This window comes from Cucumis sativus, chromosome 4 (genome assembly GCF_000004075.3).
Source record: "Cucumis sativus cultivar 9930 chromosome 4, Cucumber_9930_V3, whole genome shotgun sequence".
Taxonomy (NCBI): Eukaryota; Viridiplantae; Streptophyta; class Magnoliopsida; order Cucurbitales; family Cucurbitaceae; genus Cucumis; species Cucumis sativus.
The window spans coordinates 6973244-6991960 of NC_026658.2; the positions used below are offsets into that span (position 1 = coordinate 6973244).

Consider the following 18717-nt stretch of genomic DNA (forward strand, 5'->3'; position numbering starts at 1 on the left):
ATGGCCAAAACATTTACAAATAAATTTCAACTAAACGATTATTCAACGATACTCAGCAATAAGCTATTCTATTAATTTTTTTTTTGTTTGTACCTACCTATAGTGGAATGGTGGGATAATTTTGGACAATCAACTTTAAACTTGCAAAAGTTTGGTGTGAGAATTTTAGGTCTTATTTGTAATGCTTCTGGAAGCGAACGTAATTAGAGTGTGTTTGAGCACGTTAGCTTTCCTCTCGTTAAGTACATTGAGAATGAGAATCAAATTTTGTTGATTCATTGACAATAAAACTTTCTAATTTTGCAGCTTCATAGCAAGAAATTAACGAAATAGGCTTGCTCAAAGTCGTTTGAATGATTTAGTGTTCATCAAATACAATAAAGCATTAAAACGTTGATACAACCTTCGAGATATCGTCGACCACATCCCCATCTCTTTAAAAGATGATGATAGTAACGAATGGTTGTTTGGAAGATTGGATGATGATTATGAGGAGGAGGATGAGCTATTATTTGACGATGATTCTTTAACGACGGGTGATTTTTCAAGATTTGTCGGAGCAAAAGAACCAACCTACTATTATAGAGCTAGTACCCCAAGAGCAAAGACTAATGTTTCATGTTCATCCTCGTCCACCACACAACCCACACCCAAACAAGTAAATTTGAATGACTCCGATTTGGAAAAAGATGATACTAATGACTATATGTCCAACAAATGAGTGAATGAAGACGAGGATCAATTTAGTGATGATGAGTTTGATATTTAGGAATGAACTTTTATTTTGATTGTTGTTGAATATTGACTAGTTTTCTGTTATGTTTTGTTTTTTTGTGTAGAAAACTAATATTATAACCTTGGTTTATATATTGTTGCGCTTTTCAATTTTGTAGATACATACATATACATATACACACATATGTATTCTTTACATATAGTACTCCTCATGAAAAAGAAGCTCGCATCTTTTTGTGTGCCTTGCGTCTAGGCTTCAAAGGACCATTGCACCTTAGTGCGTCTTGAGCCTTTAAAAGCATTTTGGATGTAAAAATTTATCTAAAAAAAATTTAGAAATAACTTAGATTTTATTTAGATTAAGAAATTCTAGAATTGTTTTAGATAAGAATAAACAATTAAATATCTAGAACTCTAATAATTCTAGAGAGACCTCTTTGGTTCGCACCAAGAATCTCATATCTGTAAATAGTCTTATCTTCCTTTGTAAACCAAGCAAGCAAAGAAAGCAAAGAGAGAAGGAAAGAAAGAGAGAGAGAGAAATTTTGAATGGAAGTGAGTGTCTTGAGAGAGTAAAATGAGTATTCTCCCTAATGTGTCTTTGTTCTTAATAAAAGTGTTCTTTCTTCTAAGAGATTGTCTCTTTTCCTTTTTGTATCAATTTCTTCAACGATCCATGCCACGAGATATTTTATATTGTTTTTATTTATTCTTTTTCCTTTTTGATAATAAGTGGGGTGGATAGTTGAATGTTTGATTTCGAGGTGGATCATATAAACATTGTGACACTTAAACTATGCTCGTATTTACATTAAAATAAAAATCTTGATAATGTATCAAATGATTAAAAGAGGTTTTGGTTGTAATCTTTTATGTGATGTTTCCTTCTATCTTCTCGTCTAATAATGTATCTCTCTCTCACATCGTAAGGACATACTCCACTATTTTCTCATTTTAGGTTTCTTCGTCCCCCGAATTTGTCATCCAAAGGATGAATTCCCTAGTCTCCCCTTACATACACACCATTCATGGTTGATAATTTTACGTTTAAACATGGAACTACATGTTTGTTTGCAACTTCGTTCTAACCAATTTAAAACAACACTTGCACGTGGGACGAGGTTCAACCGTGTCATCTATATTGAAATCAATCTCTAAATCATTTAAGATGCCATTTAAATGTCTACAATACACTTTGGTACATACATGTGTAGTTCTTATCATATTAAAGCTTGCATTACATTGGAAATGCTTATACTATTCAACATTAATTTTGCACATCGACCCAACCATATATCAAGATTATTCTACTTTATATTCTCTGTGTCTGCCAATTTTGAATTGTATTAGTGTAGGGGAAAATGTTGATATTTACAGAAGTATGTGAGCTAAATTAAATTAAATTAACATTGAAGGACAGATTAATTAACATTGGTCCATTTTCACCCATTAAATAGCAAGTAACTGCTTGAAGTTCAACCCCCATAATTGATGTTTTCCCTATAACTCCACAATGGATTTGATACTCAGTTGCACTTCAAATTCAATGTGCAATTATTGAATTGACACACAGAAAGGAAAATAAACTCACTTAACCCATCTACATTACAAGATTTTGCACTTGAATAACTAATATCTACTCAAATAAGTTATCAAATTAATTTCTTACCAAAAAAATGTCTAAATATGACGTTATTTGAAAGAATTAAAATGTAAGTTCCTAATGTGGTCAAAAGAAATACACAATGCAATAACAAAATAAATAAATGCATGAAATAAATGAGGATTAAATCGTAAATCGCAAATCGATTGATTGATTGTTTATTATAAAAGAATGAAGTTTTGTAGTTTGCACAGTAATTAATGAAGCTATAGAACTCAATATGGAAAGTATTTGGTGTTTTGTTTTGGAAGAACTAAAAGTGATTTTGAAAAAGATTATATTTTTCATTGTTTGGTAAAAGAGATTGTTAGTAAATATATTAAAATAATTTTAGGAATATACGTATATTTTTTTATTATTGTTGAAAGAGATTTTCTAGAAAATATAACAAATGGGTAAAATATTTATACTCTATCAAACAATTTAGTGAAAGGAAAATCTTACCGACCTACAATGTAAAATATCAAAAATACCCTAGTTAACAAGCGATTAATCGACCATATGCATCTAAGTAATTTTATTTTAAACGATCGTGTACTATAGTCTAAATGATGGGTTAGATCATTGTCGCCACGTGCCCAAGACGACGTGGAGCGGCCGACGTCCTCAAAAAAGCTAGTTTTAAAATAAAATAGGAGTCATCACCAATTTTTTTTACGGTGTGATTGGACACCGAAATAAAATAAACAATTTTAAAAAAATGGTCTGCGAAAAAATTGAGTTGAGTCTGGGAGTCATTTGTGTGTGGGGAAGGTATTAGCACCCCACGACACCCATTTAAATAAACGGTGGCCAAAGTTCAAATCTTGAATTGGAAATATTTTTTTAAATTTATTTTTAAACCAATGTCTTATTTCACCCCTCATTACTCCAATATTTGAAGCAATGATCTCATAAAATAAGTGGAATAATATTCACCCCTCATTACTCCTATATTTGTTTCAATTCGAGTTGTTATGCATGTTGATTACTAAATTTGTTTAGTTGCAATTAGAGTAAAGTTTGATCATTATTCCGTTGCGCATGTCTACTATTTTCAGCATTAAGTTCTCAATTAAATTGAATTTACGGTTCTGTAAAAGTCTTCCGCGTCGAACTATTTTTATCTCTTCAATTGGTATCCGAAGATTTTTTATCTCTTCAATTGGTATCAGAGTCATCTCAATTTTTAATTGAAAATTTTAAAATTTTCATTAGTTTGGTGGAGTTATTATGAATGTATTTTTTTGCAATTATTGAAAGTTTTTCGAAATTTGACCATAAATTTTTCTAGTTTTTGATATGATCAATGGTAAAGGCCCCTTCGTTTTTGGGCATTTTATTTTGTAAATCTTGTAATTTAGAGTCTAAAGTTAGATTTAATATGTTTTTATATGAAAAATGATAGCAAATTCGATCAAAGCGAACCACCAGAGTGCCTCCAATAGAAGATTTTTCGGCTCTACATAGAAACCGAGGCGAGAAAAAATTCAGCAACAGCGCACTAGGGAAGAAGAGGGCTAACGTTAGTGTGACGTCAGCAAACATCAATGACCGGCTCAGGCATGGGATTCAACTCGAATCGGTTTTGGGTTCGCGTGAGGTTAGTTGTGGTTTAGGGCGATTGGCTCTAGTTATACGTGATTCAACTTCTAAAGTGCAGTTGGCTTCGGTTCACCTTGGTTTTGAGCCAATTCTTCTATTTTTCAACTGATTCAAGATTTTTGGACCCGATTTGAAGATTTTTGACAGTTTTGATATCGGTTTTGGAGCTTTGAAAGTTGTTTTAGGATATTTTAAAGTTTAATTGTTGTAATTTATTGTTTTATTTTATCCTAGGGGCCAATTTCATAGGTATCAATTGCTATTTAAATACTTTAGGGATGTCATTTAGATAAATCTCACCTTAAGTTAAGCATGTTCATGTAGTTTTATATATTATAAGTGTTATAATGTATGATATTAATGCATGGTTATAAATTTCATGAGTTATTTAAAGTGTGTTGATATTTTAAATATATGAAATTGAATAAGCATGATGCATGACATTACTTAGTTAAATATAATTTGTTGTATTTAAATTAATGTCTTGTATATGCTTAATTGATTTTCATGAAACGTTTTTAATATAATTGTTATATTAATTAAGATGAAAATCAATTTGCATTGAGCATATTACATTCATAGTTTAATATAATTGTTATATTAAATGTAATTAATATTTTGCATGTTGCATGATTTATTAAGTATAATTTGATTTTAATTAATTAAACCATAGTATGCATATTGTGGGGCTAATTAACTAATTTTATAATAGTTATAAAATTCGATAATTAGAAACCGTCAACCTATAATAAAGAGTTGCATGCAAACTTAGGATTAATTTGATTTAATTTTAAATTTTTTAAATTAAATATATTTAGATCACATTAATTCTAATAGAATTAGAATTATGTCTTATTTAGTTTAATGAAACTAAGTAGGACAAATAAGACTTAAAGTTATAAGGGAACTCTACCGGTAAAGTTTTGTCTAAGATTGGAGGTATTTAAGTTGACGGTTTACATAACATCTCCTACTTGGAAATTGACCTGGAACCGATGTTGAATTAACCTTATTCGTATTAGCATAAGATGTCACAAGGTAAATTAAATGAGTTTAATACACCTAGAAATTTTAGAGTTAAATTTTATTATAAGAGTTATAATAAGAATAGAGTTAAGATAGATTCATTTAGCCAAAATTTAGCTAAGTACAACAAACCCAAAACTAATAGAATATTTTAGTGGAAGAAAAATGATATATATAATATATCATTTTTTAATTCTCACATCCCTAAGGGTTCACACGTGAGATCCATACTTGGCTTCGTGTCGTCCCAGGCACGATTTCCCTTCGAAAAGTGTTTGTATGGATCAATAACAAGGTAAATAAGGGAAATGTTCATCGTAAGTGGGAGAAGGACATGTGTCAACGTATCCTATGATCTCCTCTATTAGGTTGCACCATGAGATTTCTAGGATCCGCCTGTGTGTGTCATCCTAGAGCGACTATCCCTTTGAAGGGTCTGATTATAGAAGTTAGAACAACGCAAACTCCAGAAATGGATAGAGTTTTTTAGGTTAATCTTCAACAATTGTCTTTCCTTTTAGTAGCCTGTTGAAGCGTACCTCTGGGATCCGAAAATGGTAGGGCCACACTAACAGGATGAATTAAGTTAGTTAATGAATCATTGACCGGACAACGGTAGCTAAGAACTATAGGAATAAGAGTTATTCTGGTATTAGTTATTGACTGAGATTGTTTCAATTCAGAAGAGGAATAGTTGATCAGCCTTCAGTGAGTGTTGCTCTAAACTTATGAAGTATCGGTGCAAAAACTAAATCATTTATTTGATTAGGGTTCTTTGATTGTTTATTTTCCTGAACAGATTGAATTATTTTATGTAGTAGGTTAAGACAAAGATAACTAATATGGTCAATTGTTTGATATTTCAACATGTCTTCTTCAATTATTAAGCTGCTTAAAAATGAAAAATTAATTAGTGAAATTATGCGATATGAAAGTCAAACCGGAATATGATTCTAGTTATTGATGATCACGTAGATTTGAGATTCCAAGACTATATGATAGAATATGAAATCCAATTCCAACTCTCAGCACCTGATGCACCTTAACAAAATGGTGTATCAGAAAGGAGAAATAGAACATTGTTAGACATGGTTCGTTCAATGATGAGCTATGCTCAATTGCCTAGCTCGTTTTGGGGGTATACAGTAGAGACTACGGTTCATATCTTGAACAATGTTTCCTTAAAGAGTGTTTTTTAAACACCTTTCGAGTTATGGAAAGGACATAAAACTAGTTTAAGTCACTTCAGAATCTGGGGTTGTCCAGCACATGTGTTAGCGACAAATCTCCAAGAAGTTGGAACCCCGTTCAAGGTTATGTCAATTTGTTGCTTACCCTAAAGAAATGAGAGGTGGTCTATTCTTCGATCCACAAGAAAAGAGAGTGTTTGTATCGACAAATGCTACTTGCTTGAAAGAAGATCACATGAGGGATTATAAACCACGAAACAAATTAGTATTAAATGAAGCTAATAATGAATCAATAAGGGTTGTTGATAAAGCTAGTTCTTCATCGAGAGTTGATGAAACCAACACATCAGTCAATCTCATCCTTCTCAATCATTAAGAATGCCTCGACGCAGTGGGAGAATTGTATTACAACCTAATAGTTACTTGGGTTTAACGAAAACTTAGGTTGTCATACCAGATGATGGCGTGAAGGATCCATTGTCCTACAAACACGCAATGAATAATGTAGACAAGGACCAATGGGTAAAAGCCATGGACCTTGAAATGAAGTCTATGTACTTCACTTCAATGTGGGAGCTTGTAGATCTACCTGAAGAGGTGAAATCTATAGGGTGCAAATGGATCTATAAGAGAAAGAGAGATTTAGTTGGGAAGGTACAAACCTTCAAAGCTAGACTTGTAGGAAAAGGGTATACCCAAAGGGAAGGGGTTGACTATGAAGAAACGTTTTCCCTTATTGCTATGTTAAAGTCTATAAGGATTCACTTGACCACATCCACTTTTTATGAGTATGAAATATGAAAAATGGATGGTCAAGACTGCTTTTGTGAATGACAATCTTGAACAGAGTATCTTTATGTCTCAACCTTGGGGGTTCATAACTCAAGGTCGAGAACAAAAAGTTTGCAAGCTTAATCTATCCATTTATGGGTCTAAACAAGCATCCAGATCTTGTAACATTAGGTTTGATACTGCAATCAAATCTTACGGTTTTGACCAAAACGTTGATAAACCTTGTGTATACAAGAAAATCAACAAAGGTAAAGTAGCTTTCTTAGTACTTTATATGGACGATATCCTTCTCATTGGAAATGATGTAAGATACTTAACTGATGTTAGAACATAGCTTGCAGCCCAATTCCAAATGAAAGATTTGGGAGAGGCACAATATGTTCTTGGGATCCAAATTATAAGGGATAGTAAGAACAAGACGCTAGCACTGTCTTAAGCAACCCATGTAGACAAAACGTTGGTTCAATATTCGATGGAGAGCTCTAAGAAGGATTTATTTTCTTTCAGGCACGGGGTTCACTTGTCTAAGAAACAGTGTCCTAAGACACCTCAAGAAGTTGAGGATATGAGACGTATTCACTTTGCCCCAGCTGTGAGCAGCTTAATGTATGTTATGCTCTACACTAGGCCAAACATTTGTTATGCAGTGGGAATAGTTAGTAGATATTAGCCCAACCCAGGGTTAGACCACTAGACGACGATTAAAATTATTCTCAAGTATCTTAGGAGAATGAGAGACTATATACTTGTGTATGGAACTAAGGATTTAATCCTTGCAGGGTACACTGACTCTAATTTCCAAACCGATAAGGATTCTAGGAAATCCACGTCGAGATCAGTGTTTACCCTAAACGGGGAAGCAATGGTATGACATAGCATCAAGCAATGATGCATTGCAGACTCTACTATAAAGGTTGAGTACATCGCTGCTTGTGAAGAAGTAAAAAGAAGCAGTTTGGCTCAGGAAGTTCCTTCATGATTTGGAAGTTGTTTCAAACATGAACATGTCCATCACTTTATATTGTGATAACAGTGAGACAGTAGCCAATTCTAAAGAACCTCGCAGCCACAAACGAGAAGAACACATAGAGAGGAAGTATCATCTGATACGGAAGATTGTGCAACGAGGGGATGTGATTGTCACAAGATTGCTTCGAAGCACAACATTGCTAATCCATTTACGAGGACTCTCATGGCTAAAATGTTCGAGAGTCATCTAGAAAGTCTAGGTCTACAAGATATCTACATTAGGTAATCTAGGGTAAGTGGGAGATGTGATGGTTATGAGGATGCCCTAGTTTATTGTATTTGTATATATACGCTTTGTGTAATTCTCTATATTTTTAAGCATGCTTAGCCATAAGAAAATTAGTTTATGTATTATTTTGCTACTACATTTGGTATTTTTAGTTATCAATTAAATTGAATTTACGGTTCTGCAAAAATCTTCTCGAACAAAGGGCTTTTATCCCTTTAGAGATTTGCAATTTAGTGTATTTTTAAAATTTAAGATTTTTACTAATCACACCTAATTCCAGGTATTTGTTGGGACGATATTTCAGTTTTTTTGATAATTTAAACTTTTTAATTAGAAATATAATTTCACCATTTAAAAAGGGTTAGGCTTATTGATAGTTTTTAAAATTTATTATTTGTCTTATTACCTCATGTATCTTTTGTCGATAAAGCTCGTTAACTCATTGGGCTAAGTACACATGTATTCACTCCTCCAACTCTAACTCTAAGACTAAAAACACTAAGGGTGTGTTTGGAGTGGGGATTTAGGGGTTTTAGGAAAAGGATTATGGCCCAAACAAGGTTTCCACTTTTGAGGATTAGGATTAAATAACCCTACAAACTACCCTACTTCACATTTTCATAACGCTACAAATTTCCCTAATTCACCTTTTTAAAACCCTACAAATTTTCCTACTTCATCTTATCATAATATAACTACACTCATAACCCCCAAACACATGTTATAATAATACCACATTTATAACCCTTTTCTCAAATGCATATTACCATAATACTACAACAATAATCTTTTCCTCAAACACATATTATCATAACACTACTATTCGTATTTCTTCCTCCAAACACATATTACCTAACACTACCAATAATAACCCTAATCCCAAACACATATTATCATAACACTAGAATTATCATAATCATTTTCTTCCATAACGCATTACTTTCTCCAAACGGACCCTAAGATTTACAATCGATGATTCTTAATAATCTTATTAATAATTAAATTCTAACATTACCAATTAGTTAAAGCAAAAGCTTTAAATATAAAATGAATAGTAAGTTTTATTAATACAACCAATGCAAAAAAGTGAGGATTAGAGACTTTAAAAATGTTGAAAATGTGAGAAAAGTATAGTTTAGTGAATAAGATAATAGATAAAAAGAAATGGGGTGGATGGATTGAATTAAAAATGAAAGAAGAAGAAGAAAAGGTTGGGGGCAAAATTGAGAGTTAGAAAAAGTAGAAGGTCAAATATGAAAAGAAAAAAGGGAAAAAGGAAAAAAGAGGATTAATCGAAAGCATGATTTCACTTATGTATTTGTCTTCACGATTGACCCATTGGCTTCATCGTCCCCCTGAAAGCAGGGGGCTCAGATCAACAGCCTCTGAAGAACAAAGAAAAAGCCGTCATGGACTTCCACCGGAATCCTTCCATCAACAACCGCCATTCCTCTTCCCCTTCCTCCTCCTCCGCCTCCTCCACCACCGCCCTTCATAATCCCACTGCCACCGCTTCTGCTGACACCGACCCTATGCACTCCTGGTGGGAGTCCGTTTCCAAAGCCCGTTCTCGCATCCACGCTCTTTCCTCTATCCTTCCCCCTCATTCCGACTCTTTTTTCCTCTCCTCCGTCGCCGATTCCGACCGCCCTGCTCTCTCTCTTTTGTCTTCTCATGATGCTTACTCCGTCATCTCCTCTGCCCTCTCCTCCTCCCTCTCTGGATCTGGTTCTGACCCACTTTGCCACTGGCTTTACGACACTTTTCTCTCTTCCGATCCCCATCTTCGCCTTGTTGTTCTTTCTTTCCTTCCTCTTCTTTCCTCCTTGTATCTTTCTCGTGTCCATTCTACTTCCTCCGATTCCCCTTCTCTCCCTTCTCTCGCCGGCTTTGAGGCTGTGCTTCTTGCGCTCTATTCCTCAGAGGTCAAGTCTCGGGCAGGAAAACCTGTTGTTGTCTCCATTCCTGATCTTTCGCAGCCTTCTCTCTACCATTCTCCTATGAATAAGCCTAATTCTGGTGCTCAAGCTCAAGTCAGGCCGTCTGTTGGGGTTCTTTCCCCTTCGCTAGAACCCCAGAACGCGGTGAAGTCGACCAAAAGAGCTTGCATTGTTGGTGTTGCTCTTGATTGCTATTACAAACAGATCTCGCAGATGCCGAGCTGGTCAAAGCTTGAATTCTGCCGATCTGCTGCGTCGTGGGCTGGGCAAGATTGTTGCTGCACGAGAGAGTTCGATAAAGAGGATGGTTTTGATGTTGGTGGGTTTTCGGAGAAAAGGGCATTAGAGTATACGGATGAGATAGAAGATGCTTCGGAAGAAATGGGTAGACTACAAATTGAGAAATGTGGGAACAATTCCAATGATTCAGAACCTAAGGGGTCGAGAATTCCTCTACCGTGGGAGCTTTTGCAGCCAGTTCTTAGAATTTTAGGACATTGTTTACTGGCTCCTTTGAATTCGCAAGATGTTAAGGATGAAGCTTCCGTTGCTGTCAGGTGTTTATATGCGAGGGCATCTCATGATTTGGTACCGCAAGTAATATTGGCAACTCGTAGTCTTATTCAACTTGACAACAGAACTCGTGCAGCTGCAAAGGCTGCAGCAGCAGCAGCAAATTCTTCTTCTAATGCCAATACACCCAGCAAAGATAAGAAACCAGAAATCCTATTGGTCTCGAAATGAACGATCTCAATGTCATTTGGTTTGCAGGTAACAGATGTTGTATAGTGAATCTGAAGCGGTGGACATTACTTTTGTTTAGGATAATACTGAATGGATGTCTGTATTCTTAAATGATGGTTAAATCTCTTACTAAGTCACAAGCCTTTTCAGTTGTACTTTTATAGGATTTTATAGTACTTGTGTTTTGTGGCTGAGTAGACCTCTTTGGTTAGAATTTCATGTGCTTGCTTATACATGGAGGGTAATTTTTTTTTTCTTTTTCTACTTTTGATTTTTTGTTACAGTTGGTGTGTATCGTCAAGGCTATAAATAACTCTCAAGTTTTATACTTATCGTCTGCTTCATTTTGATAGTGATTTTTCAGATTTATGTCATATACAATTCATTTGTGTTCTGTCTATTTAATTCATACCAATGGTTAGTAAGTTGGGCAGCTTGAGTTGAATTTCGTTTATTGACTTCAGTTTGGAAAATTTGATTGTATGTTAAAAGAAAATCTCCTTTATTGGCAATGGTTGAACATGTTTATGACCCTACTGATTATTTTGTTGTGTTCCTTAAACATTATCCTTTGATTTGGTGGTCAATTTTGAAACTCAATGTTCTAAGGGACATGGGATGCTAAGCAGTATAATTGTCGGTGTAGGTCTTATGTTTTCCCAGAGCTTTTTTCTTGCCATTTATTGTCTGGTGACTTCCCTTTTATGTGATGTTTCTAATAGTTGCAACGTTGCCTTCTCAGATGGATAATTATTATTAGTAGTTGAGCTCCCATTGTAAATCTTTTGGTTATCTCCTCTCCATTCTCTTTCCCAATTTTTGTTTCTCTTAAACCATATTCTCCTCTCAAACTGGAATCTACTCTTGACTCACTGTATTTTCTACTTTAATGATTCAAACCTCCATCTATCTAAGAGCAAATCCATTCTTTCGTCTTTAGATAGAACTTTGGCTTTGTCTATTTATTAGCCTCCTGTTTCTTCTCATCTTTACTCTCTACCCCTGACCACTCGGCTTCTCTTTCTAAGAATGCACTGAGGTTTATCTGGTCATTTGCCTCCTGTTTTTCTATTTCTTTTTCTTAAATCATTGCACCCTTCTTGATAATGTTGAGGTAGGGATGATGATACGTTTGAACTTCAGTCAGATCATGGTAGGTTTCTTGTTGAGATGTAGGTTGTGGGTGATAGGAATATTGGCACAGAAAAACACTGGCATAACTTTTACATGATAGATTGTTTGCAAACGATTGTAGGATTTGGGAATTTGAAGATGTTTCTCTGGTGCCGAAACATTCTACATTACTGAGGGAAAAAAACCCCATCTCTAGCAGGCAGGGTTTAGCATTTCAGTGCCCTAAATCTAAGACGGAGCTCCGTTCGTTCATTGTGGTTGATTGCACATAATTTCTCTCCCAGCTCTCAGATTTACTGATGGCTTCCTTTGCCACCAGGGCCATTTTCCGATCCTCCTCCGGCAAGGCTGCCACTCTTCTGATCATCGGAATCAGGGCAGCTCTGGCTGGTTCACCATTTTGCATTGCTTCGAAACAACCTTTCCCTCAGTGCTCTTTAAGGATCCTTATTGAAATGAGCTTCTTCGTGGAATCCATGCTTCCATTCCATTCTGTAACTTCTTCCACATTAAGGACTTCGATGCTTTCTGTTTCTCGCCGTAGTTATGGTTGGCTTTCAGAAGTGTCTGGCTTGCAAACTCCATGATATATGATGATGATTGGAAAAGGTTTTGACCACCTGAGCAAAATATTCTATTCAATTTGACTTGGCGATCTTATAATTTGAATTTTGTTTCCTCAGGAAGCATATGGTTGATATTCCCCCAATAAATATAAGTAACAATTTTGCTGCGACTGCCTCTTATGTTTCTTCTTGTTACTTGTTAGTGACTTCAAAAACATTCTACATTACCGATGAATTCTGTATTTAAAGTAATGACATCTCCAAATCCTGTCTTTACTGCAGGATCTGGATATGTTATTAACATTGGGGTTGTGATAGGCAACCACCTTACTTAAGCAGGGTCTATTATATTGGCTGGACAATTGGGTTCTTGAGTTATGACATTGTGATAGATATGGTTGTAGGTTCTGTCAGTGTTAGTTTGAACCCGCTGGCTCCTTCTTCGAGAGGACCAGGGTTTGGAAGTTCATTTTTGTTCCATTTCATGGAGGATTATACATTAATTGATTCTGTGAAATCCTTGCTCTGTTTGTGTTGTGGACATAGGATATATTATTTTTCTCCCAAACAGGAATATAATGTGTTGGATATTCCAATTTGATTTTAAAGATATACTTCATCAGAGATTGAGGGTATCTTCTAAAATTTAGTCCAACAATACAAATTTGGAAATTTGGAAATACTTCAATTTCTGACAAGGCTAGGTATTTCTCGAAATAATTTACCACTAGATAATGTAATGGTGCATACAATCTTTTTAAAACCATACTTTTTGGTAAACAACACGTGTATATTAGTTAAGTTATGCCTGCTTTTGGTAGTGTAATAAATTGTTTCTTTTTTAATTTATCTCTTCTTTGAGTATGTAAATTTAGGAGTGTAGCAACTATATTTATCATGTTGTGTCAAATTAGTTTACAATTGTCAAAAGAGTCAAAGAACATGTTACCTTTCATCTGACCACTAGTAGGGTTCAATAAAGATGTATTTGAAACTTTGTAAGATTAAGAAATAGAAATAAAAACTAAACAAATACATTTATTAGCGATTATGCATTAACTTGATTAAAAATGGCAGAAAAGAGGGGGGAGAAAGGAAGATTTGAAAGATCTAAAGCCCATATATATAGAACGTTGAACGTCATCCAATGATTAATCCTCGTTTTCAAGTTTTGCTCCAAAAAGAAAAAAAGTGAGGGCAGAAGACAAGGAAGCCTCTACACCGTTAGCAACAGTCAAAAAGTTTAGAAAATTCCTATGCTCCATTCTGTGAGCAGATTACCTCACGTACATCTTGTCTTCTTGTCTCTTGGCTCTAGCTTCTTTTGCAAATAAGTTTTTAAAGTTTAAAGATATTTTTTATACTTCCAAAAGCCACAAAATATAAAGTTTATTAACAACACTGTGTTATGAAAGAAAGGAAACAAATCGAAATATTTGTCTCATCATTAAGTACAATTACAATCAGACACGTTTCAGATGTATATTACCTGTTCTATTCAAGCTGGATTGGAAACAATGTCAAACAACCAACCTTGTACCATTGCTGGAATATCCACTTTTCAATATAAAATGAGTGAATCATTTCCTTGTTTTTATCTTTAAGATGAATATAAAAATTCAGATTGGATTAGCTGTAAGAGGAACTTAAAACAAAGATGGTTTTGATCTCATCGACATTGCTTAGTAGAAATCTGTTGCCATTGAACATTTGCTCAGAGTTGGACTTTTGAGCATGGAGTTTTCTTTGTTGTTCTTTGCAGCCATACTATTGTCTGGCTCTGTTGTGGCTCAAGTTGATACTATTGTTGGGTTTAATGGAGATGAGAGAGATGCGCTATATGCCTTGAAGGCAACTTTCAATGACACTTTCCTTAACAGAAACTGGACTGGAACTCACTGCCACAACAATCAACCTCCTCTTTGGTATGGCCTTCAATGTGTTGATGGCAGAGTCACAGCGATATCATTGGACAGTTTGGGATTGGTGGGGAAAATGAATTTCAGGGCATTCAACAAGTTCACTGAATTGTCTGTTTTAAGCTTGAAGAACAACTCCTTGTCAGGAAATGTATTCAGTTTCACTTCCAACCAGAAGATGAAGACTATAGATCTATCATTCAATGCATTCGATGGGTCGATTCCGGTTTCTCTTGTGAGTTTAACTTCATTGGAGTCATTGCAGCTTCAAAACAACAGGTTTACTGGTTCCATACCTGAATTCAACCAGTCTTCCTTAGCAGTATTCAATGTCTCAAACAACAACCTCAATGGTTTCATTCCAAGAACAAAGGTTCTTCAATCGTTTGGTGCCGGATCCTACGTCGGTAATCCTGGACTCTGCGGTCCACCCTCTGATGCTGTCTGCAACTCAATCATAAAAGGGTCAAAAGCCACAGCAGCACCTCCTGATACTAATAAAGCCACTAATGATAATTCTTCTTCCAAGGCTCATGTCATTTTGTTGCTAATTCTTGTTATTGTACTTTTTTTTGTTGCTAATCTATTGCTGCTCCTTCTCTACTTCAAGAAACATAGAGAGCTAAAGGAGCTCATAAAAAAACTAGGCAGTAATGAAACAAAAGAGAAGAAAAATGAAAGCATGACTGATATCTCAATTCAAAACCAACAACCCGCAGAAGCAGCAGCAGCAGATGAAGGAGGGAAGCTCATTTTCACGGAGGAGGGAGAAAATTTCCAACTTGGAGATCTTCTAAAAGCTTCAGCTGAGGGACTAGGTAAGGGGATATTTGGAAATAGTTATAAGGCTATGCTTGAAGGCAGGTCGCCTATCGTTGTCAAGCGGCTCAGAGATCTGAAACCATTAACTGTTGACGAATTCATGAAGCAAGTACAACTCATTGCTAAGCTAAGGCACCCAAACCTGCTTCCACTTGTTGCCTATTTCTACACCAAAGAAGAGAAGCTTTTGCTCTACAAATATGCAGAAAAAGGAAACTTGTTTGATAGAATTCATGGTATTCTGGCTCTCTAGACTCTCATTCTCTTTCTCGCATACAAACTGCAATAGATAAGTTAAATCATATAGTTAAAAAACTGTTAGATAACCTATGAATTCAAAAACTTAGAAGCTCGATTTACAATAAATTTAATTATGTTAGTACTTACAACACTCTCCTTCACACGGGGCTTCTGTATCTCCACAAGTTCCAACAAGTGCAAATCAATACTAAATGTCAAAGAACCTACCTTCTACTCTATAAAACCATATAAAATCACTACTCAATTCAAATGCTTAAGCTGATAGATTACAGGATCTTCAACAAAAACAAACTTACATATGTAAGGTAGATTGGGTTTTTCTTAACTTCAAATAATGATATTTACAGGACGCAGAGGTGTTGGGAGAGTTCCGTTCAGGTGGAGTTCAAGATTGATTGTTGCTCAAGGTGTGGCAAGAGCTTTAGAATTTCTCCATCTCAATAGCAAGCCAAATACCATCAATGTCCCACATGGAAACTTAAAATCTTCAAATGTATTACTTGGAGAGAATGATGAGGTTCTTGTTTCAGATTATGGGTTTGCTTCACTTATTGCCCTTCCCATAGCAGCACAATGCATGGTTTCATACAGATCACCTGAATATCAACAAATGAAAAGAGTATCAAGAAAATCAGATGTTTGGAGCTTTGGTTGCCTTCTTATTGAACTTTTGACAGGGAAAATCTCATCTCACTCAGCACCAGAAGAATCTCATGGTATTGATTTATGTGCTTGGGTTAATAGAGCAGTTAGAGAAGAATGGACAGCAGAAATATTTGACTCAGAAATAGCTTCACAAAGGTCTGCTATTCCAGGAATGTTGAATCTATTGCAAATTGCAATACATTGTTCAAATGTTTCACCTGACAAAAGACCAGAGATGAGTGAAGTTGCTAAAGAGATTGAAAACATCAAACTCATAGAAAATGGAGAAGAATATAGCTCTTCATTTGATAGATCCTTAACAGATGATTCAATGTCCACTGTTGGCTCTGGGATTCCAATGGATGAGAGATGAAAGATGCAAACTACTTCAGTTCAATCCAAGGTTTTAAAAACTTGTCTTAGCATATTGTTATTGAGATTCTTCTCTATTTTATCATTTTCTTCTTTATGTGATATGAATAATGCAACAAAGTATTTGTTATTTCTTAGATTGTGTGGATTGGAAATGCATATATGGTTTTGCTGTTGGACTTTGATGTTCATTCGTTGAATTAGAGTATGTTGATTCATAGGAATAATTTGATTATGTTGCATTTTTCTTTGAACAAACTGCTAAAACCACATGGAGACAATGGTAAGAATCAAATCATCCGATTCATAGAAGTATTAATATTATACTTCCGAATTTACATAATTACAAATATCATAATTAGGTGGAAGGTTCAACTCTTATAATTTAGGAGTCCTATTTCTACGACTATAATAAGTTTTGAGAGTCTAACTTTAACATTTGTACAAGTTTGAGAGCTCAAATTTTACAGCTGAAAGGTTGAAGGTGTAATTGTAACTATCACTATACTTCAAGAGTGGTTTTTGTAATTCGTTTCACTTTAGGAGCCTTGCCTCATAGAGTTGAATTAAGTTGGTGATTGTTATCTAGAGAGTTAAATTGTATATGTTTGGAGCATAGTGTTGAGTTAAGTTGAGTTTTGAATGTATGTATTATTGAGATGAGTTGAGTCGAGTCAAAAAGTCAATGTTTAGGGTGTAGAGTTGAGTTAGTCAAAGTACCTGGTGTAGTTTTTTCTGAACAAAATTGACAAATGAAGGTTTGTTAATATCTCCACGCATGTCACTGTCCATTCGATCGGGCGAGACGAGGTGAGTAAAATAATAATATAATATTAATTTACTTATTAAATATGCTAATGATTTTTTTTGTCATTATCGACCTCGTTAACCTTCTGCCCAACATTTTAAAATAATTTTCAGTTGCTTAAGAATTTTTTTATCATTTTGTGATTGTTTAACATTTTCTATATTGGGAAACCTTATTAGTTCATTTGCCTATCATCATAGAAAAAATACATTGAGTTCATATCTCCTCCCCATCTCTATTCATACTTATTTTCTTTACTTTCAAGTGTTTTATGAAAAATAGTGGGGAGGCTGATCAACTAGGTGCAACTCTGATGGTGCAATTTCAAGCGATAGGTCGGAGCATCAAATACCAACGTTCTATCAACTGATCTCAACCATCCATTCAGATTTAAAGAAGCACATTTCAAGTGTTGGGAAGCAGAAAATGATGCTCTTGCTCACCGTAAAGAAAGTTGTTGAAGCTCTAACGAAGGAGACGCCAATAGTCTCAGGAACCAATGCCGCCAAATAGGGTTTGCAGATTTTGATATTTTTGGGATAAAAATATTTCCCTTTGATTTTCGACTATTCCATTTATGAGGACAATAGCCCAAATATATACAGACTTCACTCATCCATTATTAAGACAATAAAGAATGATAAAAGCAATAAATAGTGATAGGTGGTTACATTTGATTGGAGACCAATGATCCTACAAAAAAACAAAATTCACACATCAAGAAGAATCAAGAATGATTTTCAGCCATTTCCACACATCAAGAATCAAGAATCAAGAATGATTTTCAGCCATTTTTCAGCCATTTCCACGATGGCACATTGATAACTTGTATTTTCAGCCATTTCCACGATGGCACATTGATAACTTCTAAATACAAGTTATTGTAGCCTTTTTTTACGGAAGAAGCGTATCAAAACATACATTACGTTAAAAACGCAAAAGGATTTAGAAATATACTTTACTAAGCATCATGCTTGTTTTATGCGGTTTTCAATGTCTGAACGTAGGTTTATGAACAAGAGAAAAAGTTTGCAAATTGTAGAGTCTCTCTTTATGCGGTTTTCAATGTCTAAATGTAGGTTTATGAACAAGAGAAAAAATTTGCAAATTGTAGAGTCTCTCGAGAGAAGAATAGGCGAGAAAATCAAATCACAATACGAGAAGCAGTTTGCTAGACGATAAGAATGGTAGTTGGAGATGATGTGATATGCCACAGACAGCTTTTGGCATACACAACACTTAAATGTTTAGAACAGAA

At 34.9% G+C, this 18717-nt stretch overlaps 2 protein-coding genes across 2 annotated transcripts; both read left to right on the forward strand.

The window, feature by feature from the left end:
• Positions 1-9524: 9524 nt before the first annotated feature.
• LOC101215901 lies at positions 9525-11264 on the forward strand. Its single transcript, XM_004137122.3, has one exon. It carries the CDS (start codon positions 9658-9660, stop codon positions 10930-10932), a length of 1275 nt encoding a protein of 424 aa, XP_004137170.1. The 5' UTR covers positions 9525-9657; the 3' UTR covers positions 10933-11264.
• Positions 11265-11439: 175 nt separating this feature from the next.
• LOC101202897 (probable leucine-rich repeat receptor-like protein kinase At1g68400) lies at positions 11440-16842 on the forward strand. The gene is made up of 2 exons (XM_031884422.1): positions 11440-15609; positions 15982-16842. The coding sequence occupies exons 1-2, from the start codon at positions 14367-14369 to the stop codon at positions 16650-16652; spliced, it is 1914 nt and encodes a 637-aa protein (XP_031740282.1). The 5' UTR covers positions 11440-14366; the 3' UTR covers positions 16653-16842.
• Positions 16843-18717: the final 1875 nt, after the last annotated feature.